The following is a 25,761-nucleotide window of genomic DNA, read 5'->3' as shown; positions in this document are numbered from 1 at the left end:
GTGGGTTTAAGATAGGCTTATGGATGTATTGTACAACACGAAGAATAAAGCCAACATTTTGTAATAACTGTAAATGAAAAGTAACCTTTAAAAATTGTATAAATTAAGAAAAAAAATTTTAAGTACTTGGCGTGTTCATTGGCTATGCACAAGGGGCAGACCCACTGAGTCCGGTAACTGATAGAAATGGGAAAGGAGACAATGAACCTTTCTTGAGGCCCAGATGACAGGGTCACCTTGCTCACTTGCCCTTCCTCGACCACGGGAAGGCTATCAGAGAACATTCGGGCTTCCATCTCAACCTCAATGTCACAGACAAGAGTCAGGGTCTTTACTGTCAAGAGGCAGAGCTATCCCATCCTGTGCTGTCATATATGACTATGTGTGACACACAGTCGCCAACAGTCTCCCCAAATTCACACAGCTATTGCTGTATAGTCACACACCCACCACTAGACAAAGTTAACACTCTGAGTCAAACTTCCTTCCCCTCCGCACACAGTGCTGCACAGTCCAACCCCACGGAGGCGCAGTTACAGAAGCAGTCACAAAGCTCACACATGCCTGCACGCAAAGAGGAATACATGGTCACATAGAAACAACCACACACCACTACAAGGACACACAGTCACAGGTAACACACACTAGCACACGCAGTAACATATCAGGGAGACTCACCTGCATAAGGCTACACACACACACACACACACACACACACACACACACACATACTGACGCTCCCGCATTATCACACACAATTTCATAACTGACACCAGCCTCCCCAACCCTACCCGTTCCGCCTGAAGACTTAAGACTCAGTCTCCATTCCCTCCCCGCCCCAGCCCGGCCTCCGAACGTTTTACCTGCGTTCCTCCCTCCGGAAGGTGTCAGCGACCAGGCCCAACCGCTCCGAGAGCAGCCCTGGGCTCCAGCTGCCCGGGCGCGGCGGCTGCTGGGAAATGTAGTTCGGCGCCGCACTCGCGAGAGACAAGATGGCGCCTGGCTAGAGCTCAGCCAGAGATTCCTCACAATCGCTCCCTCCCTTCACCCCTTCTCCCCCCGCCTCCCCAAGCCTGGAACCAGGAGTCTTCCGGCGCTCCTGGCGGACGTAGCCTTTAACTATAACTCCTAGTTGGAGTTACCGGCGCGCTTGAACTGAGCTTATTATAACGCAAGACACAACACTGCCCTCTCCCAGAGACAGACATAACACAGATAGAATGTTACCTAGGTCCTGAAGCTCGGCCTACGTACCCGCCTCCCCCAGCCGGGGAGACAGTCCCACAAACTGGGGCGGAGTTAAGCAAGCGCGAAAGCTGACTCGAAAAGGTCTCTCGAACCACTGAAACTTCTGGGAAATGTAGTCCACAATCAGAAGAGCGGACGACCGACCAATACCGACCGATTCCGTCGGGGATTGAGTCCGGGCTTGTTGGCGCCCAGGAGACCTCTGGGAGTGCTAGCCAGCCCAAGAAGTGCGCAGGCGCAGAATTCGTGGCTCGCCATCGTTGTCTTTGTCTGCTGGTGAGTTTGGTTTGGGCTCTGCGAATCGCAGATCTGGGCGCGAGACCTGGGTTTCTGGGCTTACAGTCCGGTCACGGAGGCTGTAGGGTAGGTTTCGCGGAGCCTGCGACCGGGCTGGGGAGACTGAAGGGGAGAAATCGCCTCCTGTGACGTGCAGTGTTCGAAGCTTATGTGGATGGGGGCAGGGGTCCAGAAGGAAAGTGGGGCGGCTTCGCGGGCGGGTGACCAAGACTGTGAGGGAGTGCGAGAGGATTGTAGATTTGTAACCTGTGTGGTTCTAAGTTTGTGAGAGTAGGTGGCATTGTGAGCTTAGTGGGGTAGTACCATCTAAACCTCACTTTTCTTTCTAAATAACGATAAGGATGCATCTTTCTGGAGCATCCGTTTCTTTGAAAAATGAGAAAGGGAAAAGGCTAAGCAATTGAGCGATAAGTAATTTTAAAGCGATTTTTATATTAAAGCAGACTCACTGTGGAGTAGAAAACAAAATCGGGATTATTTTTTTAAGAAGAAATATTTCTGGAAAACTCGTTATTGAGTATCTAGACTCCATGTAGGTATTGACTTTCCTTCATTCTTTGGAAGAATTTTGGTGAGGCTGCCTTGAGAAGTCCTGGACTAAGGAATAGCTTTAAGAGGTAGTTTCCACTAGTGCAGACAACACAGAATTGGGAAGCAACTTGTCCTGTCTTTGGTGCAGAGATCAAGTAACCAATTTAAGACTCCCTAGTTTGTCAGTGAGTATGGCAATCTGACTCCTAATTTGACCAGGTTTTCCTCAAACCAAATAGCATTTGTAAACGTAGTGAAACAGATTTTCTTTTACCTATAAAGACAGTTTCTTCCAGCATTTTATCACCCTAAACATGTTTTTCGATACAGTGAAAGCAAAGTACTACAGCACGAAAACTCATATGTAGAAATAATAGCTTTGATCATACAGAAAATAATCAGTATTAGTTATAAAGAAAAGTCCTTTATTTACAATAGCAACAAATCACATTAAACACCTAGGGATAAACAGTAAATGTATAAACCTATACGAAGGTTATTTTTAAATGTTAATGAAGGACCCAAAATAAAACTTGAGCAAATGGAAATATGTCACAGATTTTAAAAGTCTGCGATGTATTTTGTTACACGAAGAAAGGAAGGTGTATGCTAGGTGTAATAATCTAATTTTTTTTTTTTATTAAGTGTGGGTAGGAATTTATATTTGTGATTGCATGAAGAAACTTTTGAAGTTCACACAGAAAATAAAAACTGTTGTCAGGGGATGCAGCAGCTAGGGCAGGGACATTTTTGCTTGCCTGTTTTGTACCTTTCCATTTTTAACTGCAATAGAGGAATTAGATTTCTACATTCACTCCATTCCTTTTCAGCTGTTTATCACTGCCTCATTCTTGAATGTTCCCTTGCCTTCAATGATCCTACCCTCACTTACATACTTCAGTCAAAACCAAGGAACAACTTCCCCCAAAAAACCTCCATCTGTGACTTATGTTTCTGTTTGTCCCTTAAATATTAGTGTTCCTGAGTTTCTGATTTTGATCATCTTTTTTCACCTCTAAGAACAGTATGAGCAACAGAATTCCATTGCTGTGACTTCAGGTGATAGAAGAGTAACAAATGTCCATTTCTGTTTGAGGCTTGTACTGAGTTCTTCATCTGTGTCTCCAACTGCCTAATGGACAGCTCCATCTGGAGGTTGCATAGGAACTTCAAACTCTTTATGTCCAAAATGTCTTTAATCCTGCAGTTTGCCTCCATCCTTTCCCCCTTTTGTATTAACCTGTTTTCATGAATTCATAGCACTGTCCACCCGGATTCGAAGCCTCCTATGTTAGATAAGGGAGGAGCTTCTGAGAAAGTTTTACCCTTTTATCTGTCACACCCCATTACAAATTGGAGACCATGGTCTCTTCAGTACACATAATAAGTGATAAATATATAAATTTACTGAACTAATGATTGAATGACCGTATAATTATGGGACACTTAGAATATTTAATTTCTCCTAGAGTAACATAACATAGGACAAATATTAGGCTTCTAAAAATTTTAAGAACTCTGATCCATGAATCATTACCAGAACAACTTCCTTTACATTTTATCCATATCACTCAAGTTTGGTGACTTCACATTTATGAGAAAAGTATTGCTGTGGGGTAAAATGGTATTCAGAACTGTGACTGTTCAATCAGGAGCAAGGCCACAAGTGACACCTGCTCAAAGGTACCTGTACAGGTTGTGAGTCTAGAGAACTCTCGCAACTCAGTCATGTAGTTGTCTGTATAACCTAAATTCTGAAAATAAGGTACCTTCTGTTTCCCATTTTTTGAAATATGTGGAGCCTATAAATAGCATAATGGGTTTGGCCTGAGATGCAAATTATAAATACTTTTTTCCTATGTGCTCACATGTATGTTTGTACTCCAGCTTCTAAGCCAAGGGGTCATCATTACTTTGTTCTTGTTCACAGGCCAGCTTCCCTGTGCATCCCCAGGAGCTACACTTTCTTTATCCTTCAAAACCTTTGAGGATCCTAAGGACCCAGTCTAAATTCTGGGATGCTGCTTTGACCCTCAACAATCACATCCGAATCGTATGTCAGTATTTCGAGTTTTAAATTCATCAGTTCAAACAAGAAGAGCAATGGATGTTTGAGGAAGGAATGTAAAGGAGGTGTTCTCCAGGGGAGTGAGACAGAACCCAGCAGGTATGAATGGGATAAAGGCTCATTACAGTCATTCAGTGAGTTTGCAGCACCTGAAAATTTTTTTTGAGGAGATGGTCTTATCAGCCCTTGTTTTGTTTCTGTTTTTGTTTTTGGTGGGGGTAGGTAATTAGATTTATTTACTTATTTATTCTTAGAGGAGGTACCAAGGATTGAACCCAGGACCTCATACATGCTAAGCATGCACTCTACCACTTGAGCTATACCCTACCCCGTAGCCCTTGTCTTTTGGAGTGACAATTGCTGAGGATTCTTTAGATCCCCAAATAATGTTTCAAAAGACTCTTCCTGGATTGAAGCTCTTCTTTTCTCAGGTTCTGGAAGACTGGTTGCCCCTCTAACGTCTCTTCTGGATGCCAGCCTCTCTACCTCATTTGCAGTCTCAATTTTCTGACTTTCACAGTCTAAATTTCGTGCCTCTTCTCACTAACATGCTCCATTTTTCACTTCTCTCTGTATGCCTAGACTCCCTTCCTTACTCACTCAGTCCTTTTTGCCAAGGATTCTAGATCTGTAATTGTTTGAAAACTAGCACATAGATTCTTTTCTTTAAAATTTAACTATCATTTCTCCCTCCTTCCATTGTTATATATCTCAGAGGTGAATCTTACCCCCCTTATTCTTATTTCTTCTTATCTTCTTACCTCCAACTATCATAGTACAACTTTTCTCCACCTCCTGCTTTTAAACAGTAATGCAGGCTTGGCAATTGGTGCTGACTTCCTACTAGTTCACCTCTCTCTTACTTTTAAAGAGATATAGTACTACTATTTTTAAAATCTAATACATACACTTGATAGAAATTAAAATAATAGCTATGTCTCCTCATTCCTGGCCCTGAGTTCTCCATTTCTGCTCCCTGGAAGCAGCCACTATTAACACCGTATGCTTCTAAATGTTTACTTTTAAGCAGAGCAGTGACATGATTTGACTCTTGACAAGATTACCGTGGTTGCTATGTAGAGAAGAGTTGCAATATATATCAAGATGCTCAAATATTAAGCAAACTCTTAACGTATTCTGTATAAATGGTGACCTGTTAAGAGCAGAGGTTGGCAAACTATGCTCTGTGTTGTAAAAAGTTTTTGTAAAAATTTCATTCATCTTCTCCATTCTCTTACAGTCTGAGACAACTTTCATGTGCCTGAGTTGAGTAGGCATCTGCCCATCCATGATATGTAAAGCAATGAGATGGGACTAAAAAGTGCTATCAGTCATGGTAGAGCTAAGTGACTATAATAAACCCTAAAATGTGCTGGTTTGAGGAATGTAGGAATTGATTTCTTGGTTACAGGTGAGTAGTCAGGATGTCCCTGATAGCTTTGGTCTTTGCAGTAGTTTAAGATCCAGATTTCTTCCAGGTTTATCATTTAGTTGTACTTGAAGCTGGAGCAACAGTGCATCCTGGTCCAGCCAGATAAAGGAGGGAGGAATCTCCACTCTCGGGTAGCAGGGGTCAGTAAATTTTTTCCATAAAGGGCCAGATAGTGAGTGTTTTAGGCTTTTTAAGCCATAGGATCTCTGTTGCAACTGCTCAGTTCAGGTATTATAGCATAAAACTGGTTTGCTTAGCATTAGAGCATTTTGATTTGTGTTTTGAAAATACTTTTTAAACCACAGGATAAATGCTGCTGAAAGGACCACTTTGCCTGGTATTCAGATAATATTACCTAGTTCAGTTCAGGATTGTCTGTCATTTTACAGTATAAAAAATTCAATTCTGGTAAATATGTGTGAAAAATGTTGATATAATTCCTATAAAAATACAGGGGACTTTTATTGCCAATAATATGTAATTTCTTTGTTTTCTTTTGGCTTATTAGGAATAAGAACTTAATCCTGATTTATTTTGCATCATACCTTTGCAAATTCAATGAATTTAAGAATTGGAAAATTTGTAATAAATAGTATTACTGTAATTTGTTAAAAGTTTAGTAAACTCTAAATCTTAAGCCACATGTGCCTTGGACTTTATGGTGATGAAATGTCTGAACAATTGTCTCTTTTTTTCTATGCTTTTCTGTTTACGTTTTCTGTCTTTTCTGGTCTCAGTTTTCATAGGTTATATTTACTAGGTTTCAAATTTATTTGCATAGGGTTGAGCAAAATAGTCTGTACAATCCTTATTTTCCATCTACAGTTATTTTTAAATAATCATTTGTTATTTTTGTAATTTTGCTTTTATTCCTTTTTAGTTTTTCCCTAAGAATCAACTCGTGAATCTATTATTACTTCTCTTTTTCTGTTTGTAATAATTACTTTTTTATCTTTAATAATTTTTGTTTGTCTTTTGCTCACTTTCCCTTATTGTAATTCCTTATTTTGAGTGTTTATTATTGCTTCTTCTTAGAATAATGTAAAACATTTGTGCTCAAACTTCTCCAAGTATTTTTTTCAAATATATTCTATGGGCTGTGATATACATTGTGTTCTGAATAATTATTCTGAATATTATGCAACTTATTTTAATTTCCTCTTTGACCAAAGAGTTTGTTCCAGCCGGTAGCTTTTGAAATTTACATGTGAAAGATTTTTATTTCTCTAATTTATGACTTCTTTTTTTAGTCAAAGTATTTTGTCTATCCTTTTATACTTTGTGGAATATTTGAGGTTTTATACCTATTCTGTGGGCTAATTTTGAGAATGTTCTCTGAGCATTTTAAAGGTGGTTTCTACCTATTTACAAGATAGAGAAGAAACTGGTTAGCTCTACATTATAAATTAGTGTATGTTTTTATTTCATGTCCCCATTTTTTATACATTCTCATAGTTCATGGATTTGATCTCCTAGGTTGAGAGAGGTAGTCTTCTCCCTTGCTAATCTGGTTTTGCATCTTATATTTCTGTAGTTTATATATTCAAGATTATCTTCTTTGTTTTATCTTTATTCTTTATTTTCAGCATTTCTTATATATTGTTTTAGATGCCTATCTTGTATATATATATATATATAGTTTAGGTGGGTTTTGTTATACCAGTTGTTAAACTTTAGCATACATCGAAGTCACCTATAGGGCTTGTTAAACACAGACTGCCGGGCCCTACCCGCAGGTTTTCTGATTCAGGAGATCTGGGTTGAGGCCTGAGAATTTTCTGTATGAGCCTATCATAGTTCTTTTAATAGTTATTTTTATTCAAATTGCATTTATTTTTTAAAATATTTTATTTATTTTTTGTTTGTTTGATTTGGAGGGGGTAATTAGGTTTATTTATTTATTTATTTATTTTAATGGCGGTACTGAGGTTTGAACCCAGGACCTCGTGCATGCTAAGCACATGCTCTACCACTGAGCTCTACCCTCCCCAGCTCTAGTTATATTTATTGACAGGAACAATATGGTTGATAATGGTTCTCTTATTTAATATTATATACTGTTTAAGTTCTGCCTCATCTTTTGTATCTTTTACAGTAAGATCTTTGATTTGTTTTGAATATTTTTTTTTCTGAAAATTTGGGAAGTTTGTATTTTTTAATTTCTCTTGGTTGCCTTTATATTTGTAATTTTCTTCATCTTCTTCCTTAACTTCTTTAGGCAATATCTATTTACTCCCCACTATGGGTGATATATATTTTATATTGTCAGTCTTCCTCTTCACCACACAGTTGGTGACCATGTATTATTCCAGCTTTAAACAGTAACTGTTACACCCTTACCCCTACTTTCTGTATATGAAATTCTTTGCATCTTTGCCTTTGTGCAGTGATCCATCTATCAAAGTCCTATCCATCATTGAACCTTGAGCTTTATCTTTATTAAACGATCTCTGTCACTTCTAGGGCAATCTCTAATCTCTGTATTTCCATCCCATATTGTAGCTTTCAGAGCAGCTTGGATCTTAAGTGTATACTCTCTTATATTCATGTTTTTCACTTTGATGTCTAAGACATACATTGAAGCTCATTGAGAGAAAGGCCAGTTTTTTATCCTTCTTGTTTGAAGTCTTCAGCACAGATAAGATGATTATTAAATAATTTGTGATTGTTGTGGAGCTTCAGTGTGGATAGATGTACTTTTTTTTTATTGAGTTATAGTCATTTTACAATGTTGTGTCAAATTCCAGTTTAGAGCACAATTTTTCATTTATACATGAACATACGTACATTCATTGTCACATTCTAAAGATGTACTTTTTCATCTTTATTGAGGTATAATTTACATAAAATAAGTCATCCCCTGTAAGTATATATTATTTGATAAATTTGAGCAGTTTATAGCCATATAACCAACACCAAAATCAACGTATTGAACAGTTCCATGGGCAGTTCTTTGTGCCATTTTGCAGTTGAACTACACCCCTCCCCCATCCCTGGTGACCACTAATCTGCTTTATGTCAATAGAGCTTTGCCTTTTCTAAATGTCATATAAATGTAGTCACACAGTGCATAATCTTTTGCATTTAATTTCTTGGACTTAGTTTTGTGTTTTGAGGTTGTCATATTGTAGATTTTTAATATTTAATTCCTTTTCATTGCTGATTAGTGTTATGTCCATAGGACATATTCTATTCATCAGTTAATAGACATTTGTTTTATTTTCATTTTTGGCTATTATGAATAATGCTATTATAAACATTCACATACTAGTCTTCCTGCGAACATATTTTTTCTTTTTTTCTTTTTTTTTGAATGAATGCCTGGGAGTGGGATTGCTGGGTAAAATAATATATGTATATTTAACTCTATAAAATAGTCTCAGTTGTTTTCCAAAGTAGCTGTACCGTTTTTCATTCCCACCAACAATGTATGAGAGTTACAGTTGCTTCACACTCTCACACTTGGATTGCCAGAGTCCTTTTAACTTGAGCCATTTTATGGGTGTACAGTGTATCTTATTAAGGGTTTAATATGCATTTGCCGAATTACTAGTTAAGGTGAACTTATCTTAATGTGCTTATTGGCCATTCATATGTTTTACTTTGTTAAATGTCTATTCCAGCCTTTTGCCCATTTAAAAAACTAAATTGTTTATCTTTTTATTGTTGAGTTTAAGCAGTTCCATATATTTTGGATGCAAGCCCTTTATCAGTTTCTCCCACTCTGTGGCTTTACTTTTTGCTTAAGAAACTTTTTGTTAAGAAACTGTGTTTTTTGAAGGACATTACTTTTTAATTTTGATGAAGTCTACTTTATCATTTTTCTTTTATATTAATAACTTTAATGCTTATGTTGAGGTCTATGATTCGTTTTCAGTGCCTTTTTTGCTTATGGCACACAGTAAGGGTTGAGGTATTTTTTTTAATTATGGAAATTGTAGCACTGATATGAGTAACAGCATATTACTAGTCAGTTCTTGCAATGATTTATAAGAAAATGAAGAAAAAGTTTTGAGAGGGATAGATCAGAACAATCTGAAGGTTTCCAGTGAGTGGATGGAAAAATCATGAAAGAAGGGATTTAGAGAGAGGCCAAGAAAAGGGCTCTTTACAAGAAAAGAGCTTGAGTGCCAGTATATCAGACAAAATAAAAGAAGAAAAATAAATGAAAACCAAAATTGATGATATTGATGGTTTCTGTATCCAGAAATTATAGTATCAGTAATCAAAATGCCACAGCAAATCAGATTTAGAAGCAAAGATGATTATTTTCTGGCATATTTTATTTTTGTTCCCATTAAATAGATGTGTAATTCACCATTTATCCCATGTGAAACTCAACTGTAAGTAAATAAAAAGAGCAATGTCTAGCATTATTTTACAAGTCTTCAAGGACATCTCTGTAGGTATAACAAATGTGAGCTTTTAAAAGTCAAATAGGATTATAGCTTTGCTTGCTCCATCCTTAACCCACAGTTCCAACTCCACATAGACAACCACTTTCAACTCATTTGACAGTGTCTATGGGTATTTATTCTCGCATCTTATACAGCTATTTTACCTGTTTTAAATGTAATCCATTTAAATCCTTATCAACATGCTAAGTATGAAATACGGGGTTCAGAACATTTCCTGCATTCATTTTTTCTTCATATTTTCTGTGGAACTCCTTTCTCTGGTTCTTCATATTTTCTCTTGAACCCTGGATTTCTGGAATTTTCCCCCAATCTATTGAATTTTTAAGATCAACATCATACTGTTTACTTCCCAAACCACTTATTTATAGAATCTTGTTACTATTTCATTGCTATATTAACCTCTTAGCTTTCTGTGATACTAACTATGGTATTGTATGTGTGTGTTCTTCTGTTCCCTGCCTTGTTGTTTCCTCTTTGTTTTGATCTATCTTTCACATTAGGGCTTTTGTCAAATCTTTGTGATCTGTAACTCTATGTTAATACATTGAGGTACCAGAAAGATTATTGTAATCTCCTTGTGCATGGGTGGGGCTTGTAAAATGGTGGGCTTCACTGTGCAGCATTCAGTCAGATATCTAGACTCCAAATGTCAGTATCTATAAATTCGCATGATCATCTCCTTTTTTCAGAAAAGAATGCTTTCATTATCTGACACCTGGCAACTTCTAGCGTTCCTGGAGTCTAGCAGTAGAAAGCAGTTGGGACCCGATTCTATGTATCAATTTTTACTCATCCCCTTCTTTTAGTATGGTAGTCTCATCTGCTTCCCTTGCCATCACTACATTTAGAGTCTCTCAGTTGTACTTTGTCTTGATAATAAATTCCTATTCCTTCCAGTTAGGAGAGTTTGGTGGGACAGCTCCTCCTTTTATAGTCATTTTATAAGCCCCACCTTCCACTCTCACCCAGTCTCTCCAGTTATAGAGCCTTTTTGTTGACAGCTGTGTGATGAATTACCACGCTTCTAAATGGCATCCTCTTCTGCTAGCGTTTTATTTAAGCCACTCAGTTCTGCTGTTAATTTATAGTCCTTTATTTGCTTTCCTTTCAAAGTTTCTTAATACTTTCATCCACCGTTGTCTCCTCAACCTCTTAGTTTTTATGAGTAATGACCTTCATCCCCTTACTGACATGTTAATAGAGTTTAGGAAGATACAGAAATAAGTGTCTTATTTAACCACACATCCCTTTAATGATATTTCTATTCTTTTTTTTTTTTTATCCCTTCATCCTAGGCTTTCCAAATTTTATGTTTTTGTCCTTTCATCCTGTTTGTCACCTGTTCTTTATGATTCCTCTTACTTCACTGATTTATAAAGTATGTAGTTTCCTTTAAAAGCAGTTTAAGCTATATGCACCCAGGAATGCTGTTTGTATTTGAGCTCTCTTTTTCATACTGGTAGGTTAGGTTTGAAACAGTCTATTTTAAAAATTGCATACTTCTGAAATTTTGTTAAAAAATAGTGGAAAAATTCACACACATTACTGATATTGATGATGATGATAGCTACTTTATTGTATGTTTATTGCATACCAGGGATTAAATATTTTACAGTTACTGTTTTCAATGATAATTTTTTTGTACTCCCTTTTAGAAAAGGCCTGGGAATTTTCTAAATAAATAAAGGCACAACAGGAAAGACATGCGAGTTAAGTCTCATCCTTCTCCAGGAATATACAGCTAAGGAAAAACTCTGAAAACCTAAGTAGGAGGAAAGTATTTACTCTGAGCACAGACACTGATTCTTTAAGACTACTCCTCTATGTACAGGATTCAGTTCAAAAGAGTTTGGAACATAATTTACACTTAAATATGAAAGAAGCTACCTAAGAAAGAACCATTGAGAATATAATAAGGATGCTGTGTTTCATCCCAATTTAATCATCTGTTCTCAGGACTACCTGTGTGAAAAGTTTTCCATCATAAATTCAACTTCATTAGATACAGAATTATTATTGGAGAGAAACTATATGAATTTACTGAATGTGGAGAAGCTTTCATCCATGTCACGTGTGAAGAGATACTAAGGAATTCTAGTTGGAGAAAATATCTGTGCATGGTAAGAATGTTGGAAAGCCTTCAGCCTGAATCGGATCTCCTTCAGCCTGATCAAATTCATACTGGAGAGAAACCTTATGAGTGTAATGAATGTCGAAAAACATTTAGCCTGAAGCAGAATCTCATAGAGCATAAGAAAATACATACTGGAGAGAAATCACAGCAATGTCCTGAATGTGGTAAAGTATTCTCTCGAATCTCATCCCTTACTCTGCATTTGAGAAGTCATACAGGAAAGAAACCATATAAATGTAATAAGTGTGGAAGAGCCTTCAGCCAGAAGCGAAACTTGCTTTCTCATCAAAAACATCATACTGGAGAGAAAACTTATGAATGTGGGAAAGCTTCTATTCAGACACCAAGCCTCATTAAGCACCAGAGAAATCATATTGGAAACAAACCCTATGCATGTAAGGAGTGTGGCAAAGCCTTCAGTGGCAAGTCATATCTTGCTGAGCATGAGAACATTCATACAGGAGAGAAACCATTTGAATGTAATCAATGTGGAAGAGCATTCAGCCAGAAGCAATACCTCGTTAAACATCAGAATATCCATAGTGGAAAGAAACCCTTTAAATGTAATGAGTGTGGAAAAGCCTTTAGCCAGAAGGAAAACCTCATTATCCATCAAAGAATACATACTGGAGAGAAACCTTATGAATGTAAAGGGTGTGGAAAAGCTTTCATTCAGAAGTCAAGCCTCATCAGACACCAGAGAAGTCATACAGGAGAGAAACCCTATATATGTAAGGAATGTGGGAAAGCCTTCAGTGGCAAATCAAACCTTACTGAGCATGAGAAAATTCATATTGGAGAGAAACCCTATAAATGTAATGAATGTGGAACAATCTTTAGGCAGAAGCAGTACCTCATTAAACATCACAACATTCATACAGGAGAAAAACCCTATGAATGTAATAAATGTGGAAAAGCCTTCTCTAGAATCACATCACTTATTGTACATGTGAGAATTCATACAGGTGATAAGCCTTATGAATGTAAAATATGTGGGAAAGCTTTCTGTCAAAGTTCATCTCTTACGGTGCATATGAGAAGCCATACAGGTGAGAAGCCCTATGGTTGTAATGAATGTGGGAAAGCTTTCTCTCAGTTCTCAACTCTTGCTCTGCATATGAGAATCCATACTGGAGAAAAACCTTATCAGTGTAATGAATGTGGGAAAGCTTTTAGCCAGAAGTCACATCATATTAGACACCAGAGAATTCATACTCATTAAAACTCTATGAATGCCTTGAATTTAGGAAAACCTTCAACAGAATTCATACTAAGCAGTATATCAGAAAAATTATTTTACAGTAAAGTGATGTGAATGTGGAAAATCCATCAGCAACAACTCAAACTTAAAATATTGAGAATTTAATAACTATCATAGTATCTTGAAATTCTACACTCCCAGAACCCTCAGAACCAACACTGTTCATGCTGTAGTTTTAGGAGCATTCTCATTAAAATGAGGAAGGACCCAGTTCTGGACACTAATCACCATGGTTCTGGAAGGCCTACCTGATGCATTCAGAAAAAGATATGAGAGGTATAATGATGTGAAATTAAGAGACAGAATTATCATCTTTTTGTTATGTTTTGCTACATGTACAATCATCAAAACTATTTGCTCTTGATGCAGTTGTAGAAAACAAAGATTGTGATAGAATATTGTTTTCAGAAACATGCATGTTTGTATGGGGAATTGGCAATTTATAGAGGTGGTAATCACAAATGGGCAGGAAAATCATGGATGATTCAAAAAATGGTCTCAGGGCAATTGACTCTTCATTGGAAAAATATTAGGTCTTTGCTATTGTGATACATTAAAGTATTTATTATGACATCCGAAAGCATTTAAGACTAGAGTGCAAAAAGCAAAACTTAGTAACATAAGAATTTTATAGGAGAATTTTTTTCAAACCTTGGGGTAGAAAAGAATCTCTAAAAATAGATTCCAGATTCCTGCTCTTGAGTATATATACATATACCCAAGTAACTGATACATGTACACAGGGAATCATGTACCTTTATGTTCATTGCAGCATGAATTATATTAGCAAAAAATTGGAAAGAGATGTCTGTCACTTGTGAAATGGATGAATAAAATGTGATATAGAACGTTCTCTGGCAGTTAAGTATAACAAATCAAATTTATATGTATTAACAGAAAGATCTGAAAAATCACATAGAGTGAAAAAAAGAAGTGATGAATATATTATAATCATACATGTGTGAATTTGAATTAACACTAACCAACACTACTATTAAAGCATTGGTTATGGATGAACATTTTTATGTAAAACTATGAAGAACAGATCAGAAGGATTCACACTTGATTCCCTAAAGTGGTTGTCTCTAGAGAGAAAGGCAATAGAAGGGAAATGGGGCCAAGCATGGTAGTTAAATGCTACTTCAGTTTTATATCTAAATACCTATCTCATTAAAAAGAAAGAAAGATTCTAAGTAAATATAGCAAAATGTTAGTTAATTCTGGGTTGTAATAATATATGTGCTTATTCTGTTGTTTATGCTATTTCTTTTAAACTTTGGAAAATTTTAAAAGATAGGGAAACGGGTAGGGAAACTATACAGAGTACATGTTATAATGGACCAACACTCCCAAATAGATGCTAATATTTTACAGCAGATATTTCTAAAATCGTATCTTTACTATATGAAATAATTTTTAAAATTAAGATGGTAACTTAACAATTTCAGTTATTTAAACTTACTCTCAAATGTCATATCACTAATCTCTGTGTGGTCGCTACTGAGAACTTACAGCATGATTTTGCAAGATGATTGGATCATATACATTTAAGGGATCATATTTAATAATACATGACCAGACCTATTAGAGAGAATTAGTTTTTACTGTAACATTTATCAGAAATCTCAACAGTCCACATAACTAGTATTGGCATTAGAAATTTGACATTTTCATAATGAGGAAACCATGGTACTCTAACATTTTTTAATATGCCACTGAGTAAAACTCTTGCATTTCAGCTTCAGTTTTAATCTGAGACTCTTTTTTTTTTTTTCCTAATCTCTCAGACATAATCACCTCATCTCTTGTTTGTTTATTTTCTTTGGGAAAATAGCTCTGAAAGGGGAGATCTCAGACCTAGACAGAATTCTTTTATTAAAGCAAATCTTTTTGAGGATTTTTATTTAATTCCTTTCCTCAATTACTTGACATATAGAAAGCAGTTAGTGCTCTTTTGAATAAGTGATTAAAAATGACTATGTCACACTTAAACCTTAGGCTATTTTCAAATATATCAACTTCTTTTAAACTCAAAGAAATGCTATGCTGATACAACTGCACTGCTTGTCACTGGCATTTCTGAAGGTTGGTCTTGAGATAAGATTAAAAATGCCAGGGGTTGATTTTCTGAGGTTATGTATCCAAATAACATACTTGTATATCTATGTGAATTTAAATATCCTTTCTTTTCTTCCATTTCTCAGTAAGCATTCTCTCATATTAAGTGTTATGCTCCTGTGCTGGTGTAGCTTTGATGTCACCAGAGCAATTACCAACTCTAATGCAAACCAAACTAAGAGGATTACATTTTGGTGCTTATAGATGGCCAGGGCTAAGGCCCAGAAACAAGAATGATTATCATGGTCAGATAGAGTAAGATAAGCAATTAGGATATGTGCTACTTTAACATTTTAATAGATGCTATCAGTAATTTTCCAAAAGACAAGTTTCCTCTAGCCCGGCACTAGGTGATACTATGCTAAATTCATGTTTGTCTGATGAGTATAACCTTGCCTGCTCCTAGATTTGCTTCTTTGTAAATTTTCATATTGTTGGCCTATTTTCCTACAATTTCTTTTTTGTCAGTTTTGAAGACCTGTTCACATATTAAACATTACAAAGTTTATGGGTTGGTTATAAAGATATTTTAATCTCTAGATTATGTATGTTACTTCTTAGGTTTTCTTGCAAGTTATTTACTGTTTCTTTTTATAATATGTAAATATTTAATTCCACCTAGAATTTAGCATTTAATGTCATATATGAAGGTTGTTATTTTCTTCTAGATGGGTTTCTAGTTGTACAAGGACAATTTGTTAAAATAATCCAGCTGTTAGTTTAGCAGCCAGTCACACAGCTCTGACAACTGCATGTCCACCATAAGCCATCACAGATTTGAATTGGCAATCAAAAAGACAGACAGAACAGTAAGTTTTAAACCAACATTAGGTTTATTATTAGCTTTTCCTGACAAGACAGCATCTTCACAGCATATTCATCAGACAGTCCTTCAACTGCCTAAGCAACACAGCTTCCAGTGCCTTAGCACTGCACAGGGGAGAAGAGGTTACAAATGGTGGGGTTCACCTCAGCCTGGGAAATGTTAACATCCTCATCCAGGACATTTTACAGTAATCCACCATGGCATCTGAGGGATTTACAGTGGTATTTTCTTCTGGGAAACTGGTAGAAAGGCAAATCTAAGGTCATCTTTCCAGACATGGGTTAGTGGGAAACGTTACTGATCCCATACTTTTCCTATTCAACTGAAACTTTGCTATGTAATCCTTTAACCAGATGATCTTTTCCTCCTTCAACTAAAACTGCCTTATGTTCTCATTTGTACCAAGATCTATTCTGTGTTCTCTTGTTTCACTAATCTATTTTTATATTCCTATACTAATACCATATTAAATGATAGCATTAACATTAGCCTTACTGTATTTTGATACTGCATAATAGAGCAAGTCCCCCTTACTATTTTTCAGTTTTATTTGCTAATCTAAGTTAATTTTCTTTCTATGTAAATAAAGATAGTTTTCTCGAATTATAAAAACCCTTTGATACTCTAAGTGGGAGAAGTGACATTTAGGATATTGTCTTTCTGTCCACCCCAAAACAGTATGCCTTTGCATTTATTCAAATTGTGATTCATGTCCTTCAGCATGAGGATTCTGAACAAAGTAATTTGAAGCCCATCCCTATTTAATACCATTATATTATAGGAGATTTTATCAGTTTGGTGAATAAGGGAAACCTGTTATGGACTGAGTGTCTGTATCCCACCCCCGGAATTCATGTGTTGAAGCCGTAATCCCCAGTGTGATGGTTTTGAAGATGGGTCCTTAGGAAAACTAATTAGGTTTTGATTAGGTCATGAGGGAGGGACACTCATACTGGAAAAAAAGGAAGAGAGAGATCTCTCCATGTGTGTAAGCACCAGGAAAAAGCCATGTGAGCACATAGTGAGAAAGCAGCTGTTACAACCCCGGAATTGGACCGTCACCAAATCTGCCAGCACTTTGATCTTGGGACTTCCCAGCCTCTAGAACTGTAAGAAATAAACGTCTGTTCTTTAAACTACCCAGTCTATGGTATTTTGTTACAGTACCCCAAGCTAAGACTGCCCGTTTCCTGCTTAATTCTACCCCAGTCAGTTAAATATGGGGTAACCATCTTATCAGATGCTTATTATGAGCTCCAAATATATGGTAAGTAAAACAGGCACTTTCCATTAGGAGAGTGTAATCTCAACTCCATTAAAAAGCTCTGTAATTTTTGGCAATTTGTAAAACTCCCTAAGCCCCAGTTTCCTTATTTTAAAATAAGAATTGTTAGAACGGGAAATAAGTGAAAAATACACTTCCTGCTAGGGACAGCACCAAAATGTTGAACTAGGAAGCTCCAAGCTATTGTTCCCCCACAGAAATTGAAAAAAAAAAAAAAAAACAAAACCAGAAGCTTTCTGAACCAACTTTGTTAGTACCGCTGGAAAAAAGGTTTGTAGAAACAAGAAAAAGCCATCTTCAAACTGTTAGTAATGTTTTGTGGCATTTTCACTCTTGCCCCACATAGAAGGGATCTTGGTCTTGAACAAGTGGCAACTCAGCTTCCCCTCTCAAACTGGAGGGAGCAGGGCAGGCCATGCTTGCAAATTATTGTGTATGCCTGTTCTAACCTATCTTGAGGGTACAAGGACTGATGCAAGACACCCATCCATTTCACACTACACAATGCAGGCAGGAAAGGGAGCATGCACTGCTCATAAAACCTTCAAGGTGGACTATAAACCCACAGATACCTGGGGCAAAAGATTATGGGTGGGGATATAGTCATCTATGGCCTGGAGGAGAAGCTGGGGTAAAAGTCTTTGGGAAATTAGGACATTCAAAAGCAAATGTATATATAATAGGCTTTAGGAAGATACACACATGTCCACACCAGAAGCTTGCTAAGAAAAGACCTAAGAAGACAAGATTTCACCTTGGGATGATCCTTAGGCTCAGAGCAATTCTAGCCAAATGGTGAAGGACTGCCCCACACAGAGCCAATCTGCAAAGGTGGCTGTTCTTTTGCCTGTGTGAGTGGGTGGGTGGGTTGTTCCAGCTCCTAGCATTTAAGAAAAATCTGTCAAGGGAGGGTATAGCTCAGTGGTAGAGCTCGTGCTTAGCACCCATGAGGTCCTGGGTTCAATCCTCTGTACCTCCATTAATATAAACAAACAAGCAAACAAACAAACCTAATTACCTCTCCCCAAAAGTAAAAGAAAATCTCTGTCAAAACAGTTAAAAAACAGATGTAAAAAAAAATTTTTTTAAGTTATTCATGATAAGAAAAAGTCTGCAAAAATAGTTTAGAAAAAGTATTGGATTACCACAGCCTTTAACAATCAAAAATATTGAAACCTTAGGAAAGGGGAGAATCTGATTTCCAGAATTAAAACTTTACAATAGTATCCGATTTCCAGAATTAATCTGATTTCCAGAATTAAAACTTTATAATAGCGCCCAATTAGTAGCACAAAACAAAGCACACAAAGAAACAGGAAATATGATTCATTCGAAGGAACAAAGTTAACTGACAGAAACTATCCTTGGACTTACTAGACAAAGGCTTTAAAATAACTGTCTTAAATATGGTCAAAAAGATGAGTAAAAATATGGACAAATAACTAAAGGAAATCAGGAAAATCATATGAACAAAATAAGAATATCAACAATCAAATTATAAAATAGAACCAAACAAATCCTGGAGCTACAGTGTATAATAACTGATATGCAAAAATTTATGAGTGGGGTTCAACAGCAGATATGAGTTGAGAAAAGAAAAACATCGGCAAACTTGAATATATTAATATATCATTTTATATTGAATAATTAAAATTAATATAAGAAGCATATAGAAACCCAAACAAAAGTGCAAAAAGTGTTTGTCAGACACCAACAAGCAGATCAATGTAGGTATTATGAGAGTCACAGAGAAGAGAGGGGAGCAGAGAGGTTATTTGAATGAATAGAGGCCCCAAACTTCAAAACTTTGATGAAAGATCAATCTACGAAACCAAGAAGCTCAATGAACTCCAGCAAGGACATGCAAAGAGACCTACACTGAGACACAATGTGATCAAATTTTCAAAAGTGAAGGACAGAGACTCTTGAAAGCAGAATAGTAAGTCATTGTATACAACAGATCCTCAATAAGCTTGTCAGTCAAATTCTCACCTGAAACCTTAGAGGTCAGAAAGTAGTAGGATGGTATTATTTAAATTTTTAAAGAAAAAAGAAAACTATCCACTGAAAATCCAGTATCTGGCATGACTAAAAACTGTTGTTGAAAAATGAGGGAGAAATTAAGAACTTCCCAGAAAAGAGGTTACATTCATTTTCACTACAGCTGCCCTACAATAAATGCTAAAGGGAGACCTTCAGGTTGAAGATAAAAAGATCTCCAGTAAAGGAAAATAAATGGAAAAATACTGTTTTTGTAATTTTAGTTTTAAACTCCAGTTTTTATTTTATACAGAATTTATAACACAAATGGACAAAAATAGTTACAAATCTGTTATTGGCCACACAACTGTATAAAGATGCAACATTCTGACATTAATAACAAAGGGACAACACAGCTGTATAGGAGTAAAATTTTGTTATGTGACTGTAGGTAAGTTGGTATTAATTCAAATTAGATTGTTATAACATTAGAATGTTATATGTAATACCCATGGTAACCATAAAGATATAGCCAAAGAATATACACAAAAGGAAATGGGAAGAGAATCAAAATGTGTCGCTACAGGAAAAAAAATCACACACACAAATGAAGGAAGTAATGGCAAAATGAGGGTAAAATGCTGTAAGACATACAGAAAACAAATAGCAAAACAGCAGTTTTTCCTTATCAGTAATTATATTAAGTGTAAATTTATTCAACTCTTCAGTCAAAAGGCAGAGAATGCCAAAATGGATTAAAAGGAAAAAAAATTGAACTATATGCTATATACAAGATAGTCACTTTAGATCTAAAGACACAAAGAAGTTGAAGGTAAAAGGATAGAAATAAATTGAATTCCATGCAAATAGTAACCAAAGGAGAGCTGGATTGGCTATACTAATATTAGACAGATGTGACATTAAGTAAAAATATTTTATAAGAGAAAAGGAAATTACATATTGATAAAAGGGCAAATTGACCAAGAAATGTAGGAATAATAACCCTATGCACCAGACATCAGAGCCCCAAATATATGAATCAATCTTTGATAGGATTGAAGGGAGAAATAGTTCTACAATAATAGTTGGATAGTTCAATATTCCACTTCAATAATGCACAGAAACAACAGGAACAAGATCAATAACGAAATGGAAGACTTGAAAACAGAACAATACATTTAGATCTAACAGAGAATGCTGCATCTAGCAACAGCAGAATACAATTTTTTTCTGAAGTTTATATGGAACATTCTGAAGAACAGATAATGTTAGGCCACAAAACAAGTCTCAGTAAATTTTCAATAAACAAACTCAGATAACTCAGATACAAAAATTGAAATAATACAATGATTTCCAATCACAATTGAATGAAACTAGACATCAGTAACAGTAGGAAAAGTGGAAAGTCTGCAAATACATAGAAATTAAACAACACACTCTTAAACAAGGAGTCGAAGAAGAAATCATAAGGGAATTTTTAATACCTTGAAATAAATAAAAATGAAAAGTTAACATACCAAAACATACATGATGCAGCAGAAGCAGTGCTAGAAAATAAATTTAAAGTTATAAACACAACTCAAAGAACAACCTAAGTTTGCACCATAAGGAACAGAAAAAGAGGAGCAAATTTAGCCCTAATCTAGCAAAGGAAAGATTATGGCAGAGATAAATTTAAAAACAGAAAATACAGAAAATCAATGAAACCAAAAGTAAGATATTTGAAAAAAATCAGTAAAATGGACAACCTTCAACTAGACTGACTAAGAAAAACAGAAGATTCAAAATGTGTGTTGAACTAAAGATTCAAATGTGTGTTACTAAAATAAAAAATGAAAGTAGGGACATTACTACATATTTTACAGGTATAAAAAGGATAATAAGAGAATAGTGTGAATAACTGTACATCAACAAATGTAAAATCTCTACAAAATAAATTCCTTAGAAAGACATAACTAGAACCCTGAAGAAATAAAAAATCTAAATACACCTATAACTAGCAAGGAAATTGAAGCCGTGATCAAAAATCTCCTAACAAATAAAAGCCACAGACTAGATGGCTTCATTCAGCAATTTTACCAGACACTTAAAGAAGAATTAATGCCCATCCTTCTCAAACTTCAAAAATTTGAAGAGGGTACACTTTCCAACTAAAAGTTCAGCATTACTCTGATACCAAAGCCAGACAAAGACACTACAAGAAAGGAAAACTACAGACCAATAGTTCTTAGGAATACTGATACAAAATTCCTCAACAAAATACTGAGAAACTGAAATAACATATCAAAAAGATTATATACTATAACTAAGTGGAATGTATTCCTGAATGATTCAATGTATTCAAGGATAGTTCAACACACATCAATCAATGTAATACACAGCATTTAACAAAATTCAACACCCTTTCATAATCAAAACATTCAACAAATTAAAAATAGAATGTATATGATGGAATACTACTCAGCCATAAAAACTGACAACATAATGCCATTTGCAGCAACATGGACGTCCCTGGATAATGTCATTCTAAGTGAAGTAAGCCAGAAAGAGAAAGAAAAATACCATGAGATCGCTCATATGTGGAATCTAAAAAAAAAAAAAAAAAAAGCATAAATACAAAACAGAAATAGACTCACAGACATAGAATACAAACTTGTGGTTGCCAAGGGGGCAGGGGGTGGGAAGAGATAGACTGGGATTTCAAAATTGTAGAATAGATAAACAAGATTATACTGTATAGCACAGGGAAATATATACAAGATCTTCTGGTAGCTCACAGAGAAAAAAATGTGACAATGAATATATATATGTTCATGTATAACTGAAAAATTGTGCTCTACACTGGAATTTGACACAATATTGTAAAATGATTATAAATCAATAAAAAATGTTAAAAAAAAAAAAAGAATAGAATGAAACTTCTTCAACACAATAAAGCTATATATAAAAAACCCATAGATAACATCATATTCAATGTTGAAAAACTGAGAACTTCTTTTAAAATCACCAACAAGAGAAGGATGCTAGCTCTTAATTCTCACAACAGAAAAGAAATGATAATTATGTGACATGATGGAGGTGCTAGTTAATGCTAGAAAAGCAATCATACTGCAACATATGAATGTATCAAATCAACATGTTGCATATCTTAAACTTACATGTTATATATCAAATATACTTCAATTTTAAAAATAAATTAAATTCACAATTTAAAAATTCCAAAAAGAAAATTCCAGCTCAGATGGCTTTGCTATTGAAATCTACAAAGTATTTAAAGGATACATAATGTCAATTCTGCACAATCTCTACCAAAATAACAGAAAGGAGAACGTTCCAACTCACTTTATGAGGCTAGAATTGCTCTGATACCAAAGCCAGACAAAGACAGTATCAAAAAAAAAGAAAAAAAACACAGATCAATATTCCTTGTTAACATAGATATAAATCTGCTCAACAAAAAGTTAGTAAATCAAAGCTAGCAATATAGTATATATTGCAAGCAAGTTAGGTTTATCCTAGAAATGCAAAGCTGATTCAATATTCAGAAATCAATTGAATATACTAAAGATAGTCTTTTCAACAAATGGTGTTGGACATTGGACATCCCTATGCAAAAAAAACAAACCTTGCTATAAGTCTTGAATAAAAATTAACTCAAAAATGGATAATAGGTCTCAATATGAAAATATAAAACTATAAAACTTTTAAAGAAAACATAGAGCTCCCTGCCCTCAGGTTAGGCAAAGAGTTCTTAGAGAATCATTTCCAAAACTCTTTGAACAATGAAAATGGGTAAAATTCACTGTGTTTAAATTGAACCTCAATAAAGTTGATTTTTTACAAAGTACACAGGCAATGTGGCTAAGAAGAAAACTGTAAAAGAGCAGTTGGTCTCTCAACCATCCCAACAAGGTGACTGTCACAATATCACTCTGGCAGGATATAGGATATGGTGGTTCCTCAAAAAATTAAATATTTAATTAACATATGATCCTGTAATTCCACCCAATATGCACACAAAAGAACTGAAAACACGATTTCAAAGAGATATTTGTATACCCTTGTTCACAGCAGCATTACTGACAATAATCAAAAGATGGAAACAACCCACATGCTCAACAGATAAATGCATAAACAAAATGTATAAATATACAATGAAATATTATTCAACCTTCAAAAGGAATGAAATTCTGATACAGGTTACAACATGGATGAACCATGAAAACATCACATGCTAAGTTAAAAAAGCCAGACACCAAAGAACAAATATTTTGCGGTTCTATTTATATGAGAGGTACCTAGAAAGTCAAATTCATAGAAACAGAAAGTAGTATAGTGGTTACTAGAGGCTGAAGGCACACGGGATAGCTATTTATTGTATAGTGAGTATAGAGTTTCAGTTTAGGATGATGAAAAATTCTGGATATGGACAGTGGTGATGGTTGGACAACAATGTGAATGTACTAATGCCACCAAACTGTGTAGTTCAAAACGGTTAAAACGGTAAATTTTATCTTATGTGTAATTTACCACATACACAAAAAAGACAGGCCTATAATGGAAACAAATCTGTTGGCATGAGTCAGTAAATGGTGCTGACGCCATCATAGTGGGATATAGTTGCTAAAAAAAAAATAAAACAAAAACTTACAGATTAAGAGAAGATGGTCAATAACAGAATCCTAATTTTAAAAAGGCCAGAGGGAAAATAATTCACTAATGTTTTTGGTGCTGTTGTTGTTATTTGTTTTAGTGATCAGGAGATTAGAATTGAAAAAATGAAGGAGGAGGGTATAGCTCAAGTGGTAGAGCACATGCTTAGCATGTATGAGGTCCTGGGTTCAATCCCCAGTACCTCTTCTAAAAAAAAAATAAATAAACCTAATTACCTCCCTCCGCCCACTAAAATAAAATAATTAAATAATACAATAATTAATAAATAAGATTCTTTTAATTTAAAAAATGAAAGAATTTTCAGCAAAGGAAATTCTCAAGAATGCAGTTGTGATACCCTTCTGAAAAGAAATGTGATGAACACAAAAAATAACCTCTCCTTTCGCATGTAAAGATGACAATGCACAACTATTTATGTAGAAAGAGTATGTCCCAAATAAATATAAGGAAATAATTACTCCCTTCTTTGTCCCTACCCACGCTATTGCCCCAATGTCTGCCACAGGAATCATTTCCGTCAGTTTCTCAGACAAATTTCAACTTTGTGCAAATACAAATATCTGCCCCCTTTCTTTTACAAAAAACAACATATTATGACAAAGGTTCTACATCTTATTCTTTTTACTTAATATACCTTCAACGCTTTTCATATCAGACCATAGACAGTGATCTCATTTTTTTTTCTCCAATTGCATAGTGTTGCACTATGTTCAGTGGTTTACTTACAGCTATTTCCAGTATTTTTGCATTGTGAAGACTGCTACATGAATAACTTTAGATACGCATCATCATACCTACACCTGTAGGATAAAATTCCAGAAGTGGGACTGCTCAATGAAAGGGTAAATGCAACTTGAATTTTGAAAGACACTGCCAAATTGCCTTCCAAAAAGTTTGTACCAATGTGAAGTCCCTCTAACAATGTAAGTTTTTGAATTTTGGGAATATTTCCCCTTCAAGTCCATAAGAAACAGTATTTCTATAGTTTTAGTGGCATTTATCTTTATATGAATGAGGTTGAGCATATTTTCATGCACTTTACCACTGAACTATAACCACTGCCCTAAAATATTTGGTTCCATTTTTCGATTCTTTATTCTGTTCCATTGTCTGTCCAGTAAGATGACAATCCCACATTATTTCAATTTCTGAAGTTTTAGCGTATGTTTTGTAATCTGGTAAGACTAGCGTCAACTGCTCGACACTGCTTTTTTTCCAGATATACTGTCTTCTTTGTTTTTCCATTTGAACTTTAGAATAACCTCTATTTAGAAAAATGTTATTTTCAGTGGGATCATGTTAAATTAATAAATAAACTTAAAATGACATGTTTATGATGTTAAAGATTTCTATTAAAGAATATGGTATAACTTTTCATTTGTTAATTCTTTTTGTGTGTCCTTCGTAGTGTTTTAAATTTTTTTCTTAGATAGGTTCTATTTATTTCTTGCTAAGGTGATTCTGAACGTTTCATACTATTCCAAGATTG

At 35.3% G+C, this 25,761-nt stretch overlaps 2 protein-coding genes across 7 annotated transcripts in view; one reads left to right on the top strand and one right to left on the bottom strand.

Annotated features, from left to right (window-relative positions):
- The window catches only part of LOC123618230 (uncharacterized), a 93,622-nt gene extending 92,113 nt beyond the window's left edge, over positions 1–1,509 (bottom strand). For 4 of the 6 annotated variants that reach the window (XM_074371149.1, XM_074371148.1, XM_074371154.1 and 1 more), the window contains exon 1: positions 1,228–1,509. The gene's annotated coding sequence lies outside the window, so the exon portion shown is untranslated. Of the gene's footprint in view, positions 1–863; positions 1,057–1,227 lie in introns of those variants that run through there. The other 2 variants (XM_074371150.1, XM_074371155.1) reach the window with 1 other exon arrangement.
- LOC105072622 (uncharacterized) overlaps positions 1–25,761 on the top strand; it is a 166,551-nt gene that overhangs the window by 112,822 nt on the left and 27,968 nt on the right. The window contains 2 exon segments of the mRNA XM_074371187.1: positions 12,160–13,362; positions 19,307–19,320. Coding sequence (XP_074227288.1) covers positions 12,160–13,362; positions 19,307–19,320 — 1,217 coding nt within the window.

Source organism: Camelus bactrianus, chromosome 9 (assembly GCF_048773025.1).
Source record: "Camelus bactrianus isolate YW-2024 breed Bactrian camel chromosome 9, ASM4877302v1, whole genome shotgun sequence".
In the NCBI taxonomy this organism is placed as follows: domain Eukaryota; kingdom Metazoa; phylum Chordata; class Mammalia; order Artiodactyla; family Camelidae; genus Camelus; species Camelus bactrianus.
Note: the sequence above shows the minus strand (reverse complement) of the source record. Positions and strands in the feature narration are given on the sequence as shown.